The 14,199-nt window shown below is 35.9% G+C and overlaps 1 protein-coding gene across 1 annotated transcript in view; it reads right to left on the bottom strand.

The window, feature by feature from the left end:
• LRRC7 (leucine rich repeat containing 7) overlaps positions 1–14,199 on the bottom strand; it is a 470,136-nt gene that overhangs the window by 73,162 nt on the left and 382,775 nt on the right. The window contains exons 21-22 of the mRNA XM_036494635.2: positions 10,984–12,667; positions 7,142–7,282 (exon numbers count right to left, since the gene is read on the bottom strand). Of these exons, the coding sequence (XP_036350528.2) occupies positions 7,142–7,282; positions 10,984–12,667 (1,825 nt within the window). The remainder of the gene's footprint in view (positions 1–7,141; positions 7,283–10,983; positions 12,668–14,199) is intronic.

Genomic DNA, 14,199 nt, shown 5'->3' with positions numbered 1-14,199 from the left:
TACAGAAAGCTTTCGGAGGAAGATTAAAGCAATATAAAAATGTTACCCTATCAGAATCACTATATAAGTAAATCATGGCCATTTTTATTGCCAAGTTTATTCATTCCTATAGATCATTTTTATAGTTACATCTAACTCTTCCTGAGTATTTTACTTTTCTTGGCTATTTTGGTTATTATTTTTAACAGATGATAATATCCCAGTCTTAATTATTAGCAGCATTATTTTTGGGGGGATCAATCTTCTAATCCAAATAAAGCAAACTACATACCACCTGAAAGACAGTCTCTGGAAGAGAAATATACAGTGGTATTCTCATAAATGAGTATACACATGTATATATATATATGTATATATATATATGCAACACACACATATATATACATACACACATATTTTTTTCCTCAGGGGCCATTTCTTTTTTTCACCTGTAGTACACATTATGATACACAAATAATGATTGATTTCTTGGAAAATTCGTAGGTGATTGAGATATTGTGTCTCAAAATTTGCTATGCCATTTTATATATGTAATCTGAAGAATCTTTACTGATAACTCCTAATTGGACAACACATGTTCAACTGGTACTTGTGTAAGCATTCTGGCCACATGCATTCTAAAAAACATTGCTTGCAAATAGATTTAAATGGATTCATTATGACACTAGATGAAATCTTCCTAGGGTCTTATGAATATTGTGAAAAGCAAGGACTTGACTCATGTAAAAGCAGGATTTATACATCGACATTGAGAATGACTTTGGCTATGTGAATTATTTTTTTTCACAAACCTATCAAAACCTATTATCTTTTTCCAAAAACTATTAAAGCATAATTATTCAGGCTAAGCACTATGGGCCAGTTATTCTTAAAATTTTGTGCTCAGATCTTTCCAGCTTAGCTTTTTTTTTCTTTTTCTTTTTTGCCAGAGAGGTGAGAGAAAACAAATTTACTGGTGAGATCTGTGTAATGTATCTTTTTAAAAACAGTGGCCAAAATTCAATGTAGATCCTTTGCTTCCCTGTTGATATCATCCCCAAGTTCATCTCTGTTTCTTTTATAACACTTGTATCAGCCCCCCACAAATGGCTGCTAGATGCTCTTAGAAAGCAATTGAAAATAGTTATTACCTTTGACACTGGAAAACAAAATAGACAAAATGGACAAAATGGACGAAATTCTAACATTATCATGGCTTAGGTGTTTCAGTATTTAACAATTAACCTTTTTTATAAAAAAGCGATTGTTTACAGTCACATCAATGCTTCTATATTAAAGGGGTCAAAAGAAACGAATACTAGGACACTTGCCCTAGGTATAAAAAATGAAAGAACTTCCTGAAAGCTTCCTTTAAGAATATTCTGGCCTTTCCAATTTTCCTAAATGAGACATCCGAGGAGTGACTCAAGTCTGCAGTAAAGCAATGACTATGAAAACAATTTTTGTGACAACTTGCAAAACTGGTCATTGAGCAGTGGTAGGAATTCAAGATCATTTTTACATATATTTGCAAAATTTCCCACAGACTAATAGCCACTGTATATAAATTCACATACCTAGCTATTAAAACTCATACATGTATAAAAGGAAGAACAGAAAAAATTTTAAAAACTACAACTTTCGAAATATCAAAATTGACTACCTTAGGGAAAGTAAGAAAGTTAAAGTTGTCATTCATTTCTTCTCTTCTTGGACTACATCATTATACTTTTAAAACCATTTTAAAGAGTAAGAGTGAGCATTTCAAGATACTAGATAATGATAATGTGATTTAGTGAAAAAAATCACAAATCATATTGGATATGAAATGCAGTAATTCTAAAAAAACTTGTCTGACAAATAGATACTATCCTGAAGGACTAGTTGCAACAACTGTACATTGGTCATTTGGCTGCTGTGAGTACTTTGACCACTGTAAAAAATCACAGTTGTTTAATGGAAAGAGTATGTTTTGAGATATACCTGCACATAGACATGTATGTCATTTGTGCGTGTTAGCACATACAAATGGCATGTGTGTTTATATGTGTGAACATGTATTAATCTATCTGTGTATGAACAGGATTCACATAAATGGGTAAATGAGCTCAGCTGGTCCAGAGGCATTGCTTTGGCTGACTAACTTCTGGGTGCACAGAGTGACTATGAAATATCACAGACTGTGTTTCGCTAAAAAATTATGTTAGAGCATTAGAATTTAGCATTCTGCAGAAGTTTTGCAACATATCTTTTAAGAATACAAGGATCTATTTTATTTTTATTCTTTCGTATATAATTCATGAAGGTATTACCACAGATCAAATAAGATGCAATAAAAACAAATTTTCTTGCACTGTTTTCAGTGAAATCATCATCACATGATTCTTTTTCAGCAGAATATTTTAAAAACAGATTTTTACAACGGTAAATACATGCTGAACTTGGACATAAATAGTTATGATTCCACTGGGTTAAACAGAAGTTGGAAATGTATTGCCCAAGAACTTTTAAGGCAGCATTTCACTGTAATGGCAATGGAATATTCAAATGAGTATTGATATTATTCAGTTGATCATTTTAGCTATGGCTTAGGAGGGTTTTTGTGGATTTACACCTTCCGTCATAATTAGAAAGGTCAGTGAATCTTTCTTGAGGGATCAGAAGCCAATAACAAATGCAACAAAATTGATGGAAATCAAAGGCATGATTTGCCCTTAGGTGCAGCATAAATCTTTCTCCTTCTAACAAGGAAAATTATTTTCATAGATCCAGCATGAAAGGCCATTAGAGATTTAAAACTATCTGGCTTAGGTGCAAACAATGATACCTACATTTTTTCTAACTGAAAACTGATGGTACAGATATCAACTAACTTGCCAGGTTATAAAACAATTAGTGAGGCCATTTTCTTATAGGTGAAATTCCAGAAAAAGATTTTTTAATGCATGTATTTCCATAATTTGTTTCTCCTTCCCTGATATGATTATATTAGTTTCTGATTAAAAAAACCAAAAAGCAGTAAGTGATGTAGGATAATATTATGGCAGTAGAAGTTAAAAAATAGGAGAAAAATGATTAATTTCTGCATTGTAGAAGAGACCACAATATTTACATTGGAAGCCAAATACTGGTAGATTTGAAGTTAAGAAGTTCCAAAGATTTCCTCCCCAGCTCTGCTTGGCTGTAGTAGCTGGATAATTAATGTGTGATATTCCTGGGTTCATAAACTTTAGCTGTTTAATGTCGCCAAACATATTTCTTGATGATATCGAGTGCTCGGGAAATGCAAGTGGATTTGTAAAAGTCAAGGCAATTACTAGCCTTCACTTAGCTCGGCTAACCAGGACAGCAATCTATCTGAAGAATACAGCAAATATTTAGAGCCATAATAATTCTGGGATTAGTTAGCATGCCCTATTTGTGTATTCTTTTTTCCATCTCTTAATGTCCACTTCTCTGAATTGTTTGAACATAATGAGAGAAAAAACAACATAGTGGGAGATAATGCATAGAAAAGACGTTTAACAGTTATTATGAGTGTTGCTCTATGAAAATATCAGCATTGTAAACATTCAATACAGTATTATCATATAATACAAAGAGCATATGCTAGGTGCAGAGAATACAATTGTAAGACAATAAAAATACAGTTGAGTTTTTTTGTGTGCCACTGGAGGCTCAGTTTCTTCACCTATACAATAGATTTGAGGATTTTGTGAGTTAAGAGAACAAATGCATTTAAGGTACCTTATGGCACCAAGTATGTAGTAGATTCTCCATAAGTTCCAGTATTTACTTTTTCCCACTGGAAATATTTGTTCAGTCGATCATTAATCTAGATAACAAAAATGGCAGTCTGATTTGATATTTTACAATGCTATATCTCTCCCAGACAACATAACATTTCAAGACAATAGCTAAACTTAATTACAATAAAACACATCTGAAGAAGCACATGGAGCCATTAATAATGTCATAAAAAGTCGCCTTAAGTGCTTTTTGGAAAGGCAGTAAATAAATAAATGATGATTGAATGAATGAATAAATGAATGAAATGTTAATAGTTTAATGATTTATGAAACCCAAATATTTAAGGTCATAATTACTATAGTTTTTTAGAGAATTACCATAAGTATCAATAATTGAAAAATTTTAAGAAAATTATATTAAATTAGTTTTGTTGTGTTTGCTGATATTTACTTCATAATTTAAAGGGTTCCTTGGAATGATCATAGGAAACATAATTCATTGTTTATATTATAGTATGGCTTATACTATAATATAGTATGGTTTAAACCATATATATTTAGTTGGTAATCTATAAAAAGTTCTTAATTTTGTTGTGACATGTGGACATATGAAAAAGTTAAAATACCTAAAGATCTTGCCAAGCAAAATCTGGGAGGCTCCTCTTTTCATCCATACAAATATTCACTGTGTAAATAATTTTACCAAATGTAGAGTTTTGAATTTTCATCAAGAAATAGTTATATCCTTTAATTAGTAATCTCTAAATTTATTTCAAGATAGTATTGGTGCTCAAGGAAATATAAAGAGATGCTCTTTCTTTCCTGGTTGCAAGAGACAAGAGTTGATAAGGAGAGTGTGGGATAGGATCTTCAGCTGCTTTTCCAGCCGCATTAGCAGAGAGCTGGACTGGAAGTAGAGCTGCTGGGCTCAAGGCATGGTTCACATGCTGATGTCCCAAGTGACAAGTTCACTTGCTATGCCACAGTGCTGGCCCTATTATTTTAAGTCGCAAGATAAAAGTACTGAACCGCTTTTGCCTCTTTGCTCTTTTGGAAAAAAGGATTCAGGGAAACAGCCTCAGTCATTGGACTAATTAGCAATGGCCAGTAGTGCTATGTAGGGATAAACTGAGATATTGTGATTTAAGAGAGGTTGACTACAGCTTGATAGAGAAAATCAACTAAGTATTCAAATCAAACTATGCAAAAGGGCCATATCTGGGCACAGCAGGGAAGAGGTGCTATGTTGGAATTCATGAGATCAAATAAAATTTGGAATTGTTTTTCAAGTTAACAAAGCAGTTAACTTTCCTGCCTTGGTGATTGTGGGCACAGGCTATTCCAGATACCCAAAAGCTAAACTTCAGAATATATATATATGCACATAAATACACATATATACATTCCACTATCTTAAATATCTATTTAAGATATATATTAAGATATATTATATATTTAAGATAGTGGAATCTTTACACAGTTCATTGTGCCTTAGAAAGGATTAGAAATCCCTTAGCTTTTCTCTCTCCTCTCTGTCTTTGATGAAGATACTGTATCAATGGTAAAATATTTTGAAATGTAATATCTCCCCACCTGAATTGCTCTTGATTTGTAATATAAAATGATATTAAAAGAGAATTCTATAAAGTCATCTATGCACCCAAGTGAGGATGATTGAAACACCTCAAATACAGTTCTAGAATATTTCTGCCATAGATAACCTCAGTTATTTTAATAGATTATGAGTTCATTCTCTAAGGCCTCCTAAATGGCAATACAGAGGTTAATTTACATTTACAGAATAAAACAAACATTGAGAAATGCTATTTCAAGTGTAATATATATTTTTTCAGATTCTATATAGGTCTATAGACATATTTATGAATACATAAAGCCAAAAATCAGACAAAAGAGTCTTCATTTGAGAAATTTCTGGGTTTCCTTTACACCAGGAACTCTGATCTGCTCATGTAATTTTGAAATTCAATTACTTTAATTTAAAGGTTTGATTTCAAATTCTGACAAACCTAAAAGAGGTGTTTATCTGAATTGTGATATTTCATCTACTCCATTGCAAAGGTAAATGTCGAGACCTTTTTGAAAACTGGCTTTGCTAAGTGAGAGACTTGGACAACTGAGGCGGACAACTTTCCAGTAAAAATGAATAAATTGAAAAAAAAAAACTGGCCACTGCAGAGTATTTGCATAATTGGCCGTGGTGAACATCAAACCAGAGCCATTTTTTTTTTTAAAAAAGTTACCAGCACACTGCTGGTCCTGCCACAGAAGACTCAGGATAGGAAAGGTAACTTTCAAAAACTCTCAGTTTAGTTAGCTCTTTTTAAAGTGATAGTGTCTAAACATATGAAATAATTTGATTTGCTTCTCTAATCACAGCGGGAATCTACTACTCCAATTTAGAGAGTATTGCAGAAGGCTACCTTGACAATAATGTATGATTTGGAAGTTTTCAGAGCCTCATTTTGCTGGGATGGCAATTTATTCCACACGTTCATTAAGTCATTCTGTTACCCCTGTTTTGATTTTTTTTTTCCATACAAACTACTAGGTTAATGAATATTTTAATAAATAATCCCATGGTCCTAATGTATGAAAATGACTCTTTTTAATTTCCACTGACATATAACTAAGACAGAAAGCATTAATGATTTTAGACAGATAAAGTGTGCATTTTGAGGTTTGTCTGAATAAAAGAAGAATAAATATTTCTTAACAGAAATGTTTCCCCTGATAGTATACTCAATTTCTCTCGCAGTGTATTTCAAATGCACTTGTTTTTTAATGAAAAATTATGTGTACTGCCTGTTTCCTCAATCTAAGCAGAGTGACAATTGCTAGCTAAATCACAAAATTGTATCTCATATTTTATTTTCTTAAATTTGTCACAAAAATGGACTGAAAAGCATTCAGAGGTGCTAAGGTGCGAATAAGAAACTTTCATTCTAATTTAGACTTCTACATCTTTTTCAAAGGAATCAACTGCAATTCGATAATAATTTCCACTTTTACTCTCAGAATGCATCATTACATGAATATTGGTGTACCTCCAAAAAAGTAAAAAAATAAGCATAAGTAAATGAAAGAAAGAAAAGCAGAAATGAAAGAGAAAAATGATTATGAAAAATGAGCCTGAAGCAACACATAAAGCCATGGACCTGCCCAATCCAAAAAGCAAAGCTCAATCCAAGAAGCATAAACTTGATAATCAGTCTAGTTACAAATACTCACTGAGCAGCTAAGAGTTCAGGCTCTACATTATTTCCCCTGTTGTTTTGGGACTCTTGAGAGTCTGTAAGAATCAGGGTTTCATGTAGAGCCTAAACACATTAAGTGAACAAACAAACATTAATTGGCTTTGGTATGCTGACACCTGTAGGGCAGTCCATACTTACTTTCTGAAGAGGTAGTTCTTGATGATCAAATTTAGACTTAGTCTGCAAGTTTAAAGTCATGCTTCTGCCTGCATGCATTGCTGAAATACCTCCATAGGGCAGCATGCCAAGGTTAACTGTGTTGTGTTTGTAAGCAGCATTCTGAGTAGAGGAAATAATCATGTGACAGGGTGTGAACACATGCGCAACAAACTGATTATTACATGAACATGTTTAAATTTATAACATTTAACTTTAAGCAGGCAAACAGTAACTTTCTTTTTTAAACATGCACTTGATCAGACAAAAGCATACAGTAAACAGTGTTAGTTATGCACGTAATGAGTACCACCCAAAACTACAGAAAAGACACAAAGCCGAGATACATTCTGTTTCACATTTGGCACTAACTGAAAGGCATAAAATCTACTTTTTCTTATATCATGAGTGTAGTAACTTTGGAAAAATATTGCTTATCTGTGGTAGTGTGTTAACTTTGAAAATTTAAAACAAAGTTTAATCAAGTTTTATCACCTGCAAATCTCAAGTTGTCTCACATTGTGAGATCATTATATATGAAAGACAAATATTAACTTGTAATTCTCCTTTAAACTAATGCGTTGTAATATTTGAGCCAAAATTAGAGTTGCTTAGTCTATGGGTACATTATAGCAATTGAAAAGAAAATCCAGCTAGCTAAAAATATTCATTCAATCTGATAATTGGCCTCATTAAATTTACTTAGGTTAAGCCAATGGGATAGGTTGTATATAAATTCAAATATTTTCTTTTTTTGTCTTAAAATTACATTAAAGGAGAAATTTAATAATTATAGCACTTGATATGCCTGACTACCTATAAAATACTAGTGATATTTGCATTGTGGCTAGCTTTTAACAGGTACATTTAAAATTATTCTATGTTTTGATAATGAAAATATGTTAGATGTTCTATTATTAAATTGTTTCCACTAAGACAATCTACTTCTTCAACCTACAATGGAAATGTGATCATTGGTTCCTTTAGTAATTTTCTTACTTTGGAAAAAATTTCATGGAAATTCACTTAGTATATGTCTTCTTGACTAGATAGCATTGAAATTAGAAGGAGACATCTGCTCTATTTGAAGGGTATTATTTGCAGAGCAATGATTTCTAGCATTAAGATTTCTTGGGCTACCTGAAAGATTATTTACTCCTGATGTTATGCTTGTCTACCAATCATCTATTTTTATGGATTCATGATTATATTAAATATATTTTTTTTGTTGTCACCATGCCAAAACTGAAAAGGACAGTGAACATCTTGGCCTATCACTCAATAATTTTTAGGGTTTAATTATTTCTGTCTAGGGATAACTCAGCTCCTGTTGAAAGTAGCAGTTTTGGAATAGAGACTCATGTTTTAACAGCTTTGTCCCAGCAGAGTTCTGTGGTAGCAGTGTGAGCTCTGTGGTTAAAACAGAAATTAAATAAGCATATTTTATCCTAACTAGGATTTAGAGCTGCTTCAACAAGGTCAACACCAATATCTTCACTAACATGTAATAATGGTAAGATTATTCAATGTCCAGGCCTGTAGGCAGTTGTCTTTAATGTAGAAGTTCTCATTGTCACTGTAAGCATTTGATTTGCAGGGTTTAGTACATTTCACTGAGATAGAAGCACACAGTGTCTCTGGTGCAGTTAAGCAGCACAGCTATTTCAAAATCAGTTTTACATAATAAGTCTGCGCTTCAGTGCTCTGAATTCATCTTAATGAGCAGCTGGGAAATTTTCAGTAAGATGTATGTTGAATAGTTCAGTAACTCAATTGAAGATCCAGGGGGCAGAGGTGTGGATATTGGGGTAAATGGGAAAGAAATGTTACTTGGAGAATGCAAAAGGAAGAGCTTTCCAGGATCCAATGACCTGTGGCAACACTGCAAGGTAATTTAATTTCTGAGACTTAAATGAGAAGCTATTGAATATACACCGAACTTACTCTGAAAAATGAAAGAAACAAATGTGGGAGGGGCAGGCACTTGGAGACTAAAGAAGGAACAACTATACAGCAATGGGGAACACACGATGATTCACTTTCAGTGATTGAGGATAGACAGCACCTCATGTTTTTCCTGATTCAAATCCTCCTCCCCCCAGTCCGATATGTCCTCTAAAACTCCTGCTTCATTTAAAGGAACCATCTGCTTTCCAGTAGTCCGGATAAAAGGAGAAAGGAGAGCAGTCGGGACACAAGTACATACACAATGGTACCACAGGCTTATAATTTTATCAGTTCCATTCCATGCTTGTTTTTTCCATGCTCACTCCTCTATGGCCTCACATTACTAGTCATTGTGCAGGTGCTTCAAAAAGTTTCTTGTAACCTTTCTTCATTAGCTTGTGTTACCCTTTATGTATAGTCGTGTCTACACGAGGCCAGAGTTCCCACACTGTACTGTCTTATTTGACCCCAAATATTTCTGCCCTCCAAATTATCTGTCTACATGGAGGGTATAAGTTGAGGTAAGGGCATGGTGACAACTGATCAGGTGTTTCCCCCTGACAACCAACCAGGAGGCTGTGATGAGGCTCCCACGAGTGGGATTGAGCAGACCTATTTGAGACAGACAACCTCATGAAACATTTCACAAGGCAGCATCAGTCTCCACAGTGAGAGATTAACTGCCCCCACATTGATTAGTTCACTCCTTGCCTAAAACATCATTTTCTTGTCATGTAGACATGACCTAAACAACAGCATAATTATTTGAAAAGAGCAAACCTGAAAATATAAACTTCAATATTTAAGAAATACATAATCAGTGTTAAGACCTGTGCTTCTGGCAAATCAAATAATAAAATGATTGAGCGAAACATTCCATTAGTATGTCATTACCCAGACCACCAATTTACACAGAACACTCAAACCCTAGAAAACCAGAGCAAAATGCTCCATTTTCACAAAAAGGGCCTTTAAGATTCAAACATGCCCTCTACACGGAAGCCACAAAGTAAACTGAAAGGTTTTGGTTAATGGATAAAAGTTCCAGAAAATGAAAATGCCCTTTTTCTTTTTGAAAGATTTAAGTAGGCAACAAAAGCACTGATTTTTTTAAAGTCCCTCTGATTACTGTGCTTTTCATGCTTTATTGTGATTAAAGTTTTGGCTGAATTAGGATAACTTCTCTTTTTTTGAATATGTACACTAATTTGTACATTCATATTCTTCATAAAGACATCCACTGTTTTTGTTGCCTACAGTATGATTTGAATTGAGACATTTCCTTCTTTATTAAAAAAGCAATATTGTAGGTGGCAGGATTTTATTAAATACAAAATGTGTATGAGGGCATTCAGTCTTTGCTTATTTTATTTTCCTGTCTTGCTGGGAAGATTCTTGCTCATTAGAAGTAATCACGTTAGAATCCCACAGCAGTAACTATTTACAAATTTTATAGACAAATTAAACCTGGATTTAATATAAGTGAGCAGAAAAGGATGAACTACTCACTTTTTACAGATTCAATAAAAATCATCATCTCCAGGTCACTAGAGAACAGTTTTGTGTCCTAGGAGAAGCATTTGGCCTTAATGGCTAGAAAGTGGTTGAAACATCATCCCATATAAATAGAGTCACACGTTTCTTAACTTTCCAACAGTATTCAGGCTATATTTGGTAAATAACTCACCTACAGATTATGGACTCTGTGTATGGAATACCCACAAAAAACTATCAGGGTCAGTTTCCCCCACAATATAGAGATAAGTGAAATGCCGATCAACTATCATGTAGTCATGCTTCACTACATGTGCTTAGAAATGCCAATAAAGGAAAACTAAAGGCATAGGGATATTCTTACAGAGAAATGCCAAACATACCCTGTCTAACCTTCTAGCTTCTATATGTCTAAGCAGCTGTTGTCTCCAGTCTGCAGGCATTTTACCACAGCTCTCCTCTCCCTTCACAGGAGTGGGCCTCGTCTTTATATCACTGTTATCTGATGGCTTGTCACCATAGTTACCCAAGTTATAGTCAGATGGTATTTTTTCCAAAAGAGCTGCCATAGTAGGCCTAGCTGAAACTGGCCTGGTTTGGGAGGCACCGTAACTCTCTGTACTGTAGCTTCTTGCAGACAATGGCCTCCTCTGGGTAAGGTTTTTAACTGGAAAACTTCCCGCCTGCGCTTTCACTTCTTGATATGAAGGGTGTTCATCTTCATACCTGCCATTCCTCTTCAGGAACTGGGACTCAGTCACTGAAACGCTGCCTTGGCGATCCAGGCCTCCCCTATACGGAGGCCGGCCGTACCTGTCATTCGCCGGCAGCTCGTGGGGCTCATTGACCCTTCGAAACATGGCCATTTCTGTAGAGCTGGCCAGAGAGTCGGCCCTTCTCAAGAAGCCTGCACGACCTCCTTGGCTAGCAAACTGGGCGTTTGCCATAGCATCCTCATTAACCGATGGCTGCGAAAAGGAAAACATTTGCTCCACTGGTGGGTAACCTCTGTAAGCTCTAGGACTAATCAAATCCTTGGCCAGGTTTTTGCCGGTCTGTTGCACATACTCAGAATTGTGTTGGAAAGGGGGCGGGATCCTCTTCTCGGCTTTAACTTCCACTGATCCTTGAGGGTTGAAGCTTTGGTCGAACTGATAGACTTTTTTGGTCATGGAAGCTTTTTGCTGCTGCGGCCCCTTGCTGCTTCCGTACAGGAGCATTTCATCGTCCAGCATGGGGACTGACTGGCTTCGTGACATGCTGGACATGCCGTGCTCTGGTCCCAACATTTTATCTGGGCGTTCGTGGCTTCCCAAGTGATCACTGCCTGTAGCGTAGTTCTCTAGTGGTATGTTATAAACCTTATATGTACCAATGTCGATCTCATCGATACTCTGTGACTTTTTGAATTTGTTGGACTTTATATCTTTCATGAGCGGGGAGAGCCTCTCTGTGCTTTTGCTAATGGAAACAACACCTTTAGAAGATTCTGGGCGGCAGTGGATTTGAGAAAAGACATTAGTAAGACTCCTGTTGGGATTGGAATCTTGATACTCCCATGGCACTCCGGGAGAGAAAGGACTAGGTATTTCAGTAGGTTCTTTTGTATGATCTTTCCTTTCAGGCAATGGGCTGGTGGTAGGGGTTGACTCTAATTTGGAAGGAAAAGCGGTCCTGTCTTCAAATGGACTAGGAGTTCTTGTCCAATTCTGCCAAGGATTGGAAGGAGGCACTTCTGATTCTGGGGTGTGTCTGTGAGTAGATTGCTCAAGTTCCAGGGGTACACCAACAATCCTGTCCTGCCTGATCAAAGGCCGACGCCCGTGAGACGTCGGCGTGCTTCTGGCTTTGGAACTTAGGAGAGGATTATTATTGGCATTCTCAGCTGTAGTTTCCTCAGCAACAAACCCTGTGTTGTCATAATGGGAGCCATCAGTCCAGTTGTCAGTGAAAGCATCACCCATTGGCAGCCGGTCAGGACGCTGTGGAAGATTCCCTGGGGGAACAGCCTCCCGCTGGCTGAGTAATGGCTTTGAATCAAGAGGCTGTGGGAAAGATTGTGCAATCCTGAAACACAATGAGAAGGAGAAATAGGAAAATAAGAGAGGTGAGTCTTTTTCCAGATAGAGAACAAGTAGCAAGGAAGGCTTCCATCCTTTGCTGAACTGGTCATTCATTCTCACCTTTCTTAAGATTAACATGGTAAAACTTTCTTGTGCCCAAAGACTTACCAAGAAAAAAAATCCACTCTTTCACCCAGCTTTTAGGCACATTTCTTTCTGGAAACAATCACCTTCTAACAAATGACATAATTTACTTACCTGTTATTTTTACTGTCTGTTGCCTTGGGTCCTCTATTGGAATGTAAACTCACAAGGGCTTAGTGTAGTGCTTGGCACATAGTAGATATGACATACGTATTTACTGAAGGAATGATGAACAGCCACACTCACGTAATTGCTGCCCCCTAACATGCAGATTTAGATTTGGTACGTTTCTATTGGTTGAGAGAACCTTCTTTAGAAATGCATGGCATATATTTTTAATCCAAATCATATTCAAGTGACATTTAGTTTAACTCCACATCCTGAACATGCTAAATGCCTTTTAAATGGGAAACATTTGAGGTATCATCTTTTGGAACATAAATTACATTATTACTTTAGGCTGTTTGCATGTCTCAGTGAGTGATCAGACTGTCTCCAGCAGGTATTCATTTTTCTTACTCATTTAGGCCAGCAGAGGACTCTGACTGCCTTGCCAGAGGACGGAAAGCAGAGAAGCTTGTACCACTGTCCTTGGCCTATGGATGCACTAAAGCCGATGTGGTCAGCCAACAGACCTTGGAAAGTTTTTTCAGCCCTGATGCAATGAACCCAATGGTGTCTCAGAACCCTCAAAGTCTCTCAAGTAACACCCGTGGAACACCTCTCCCTGTATCAGAATCTCTGAGGCATCATCAAATGGCTGTTCCCATCCCCTGGTACTGATGTAGTTTGACAGCAAGGAGTGGGCCCCTTCTTTTCCCTCCCTGTGGACACAGGAAAAACAAATGGAAACATTTGTCCCACTCACTTTCCTCCATACCTAGACCCTCCCCACCCTAATCAGAGACCCACATGATGGTGCATCCCTTGCAACTATGTAAATAATATTAGAAGTAAAATAAAGTAAATAGAAAAAAGAAAAAAAATCATTAAAACGAGTCAAAGTTACCAACTTCCTCAATCATATGATAACTTTTATTTGCTATTTCAAAATAAAGTGTCTTTCAGAAAACACATTATTGTGCTGTTGTTTTATCATTCTTAAAATGAGAGTAGTTAAAAGTAAGAGACTCTTTGGAAGATCGAAGTATTTGGGATGCATTCTAACTTTTCTGCATGGTGGTACATGATGAGGATAATAATGAAAATTAATTGAACATTTAGTCTCTTCTGGCCACATATGTGCTATACACATACCATTTAGGTAAACAAAGGCCAGATGATCTAGAAATAAATGTTGGGCAAACAGAGGCATCTTCAAAGTTTATGTAAATGCATGTTGTAAAAGTATGCATATGTTTCAATTTTAGCAACCAAATAAACTTTTGTATA

Source organism: Ochotona princeps, chromosome 2 (assembly GCF_030435755.1).
Source record: "Ochotona princeps isolate mOchPri1 chromosome 2, mOchPri1.hap1, whole genome shotgun sequence".
Classification (NCBI taxonomy): domain Eukaryota; kingdom Metazoa; phylum Chordata; class Mammalia; order Lagomorpha; family Ochotonidae; genus Ochotona; species Ochotona princeps.
The sequence above is the reverse complement of the archived record's forward strand: the minus strand, read 5'-3'. Positions and strand labels throughout refer to the sequence as shown.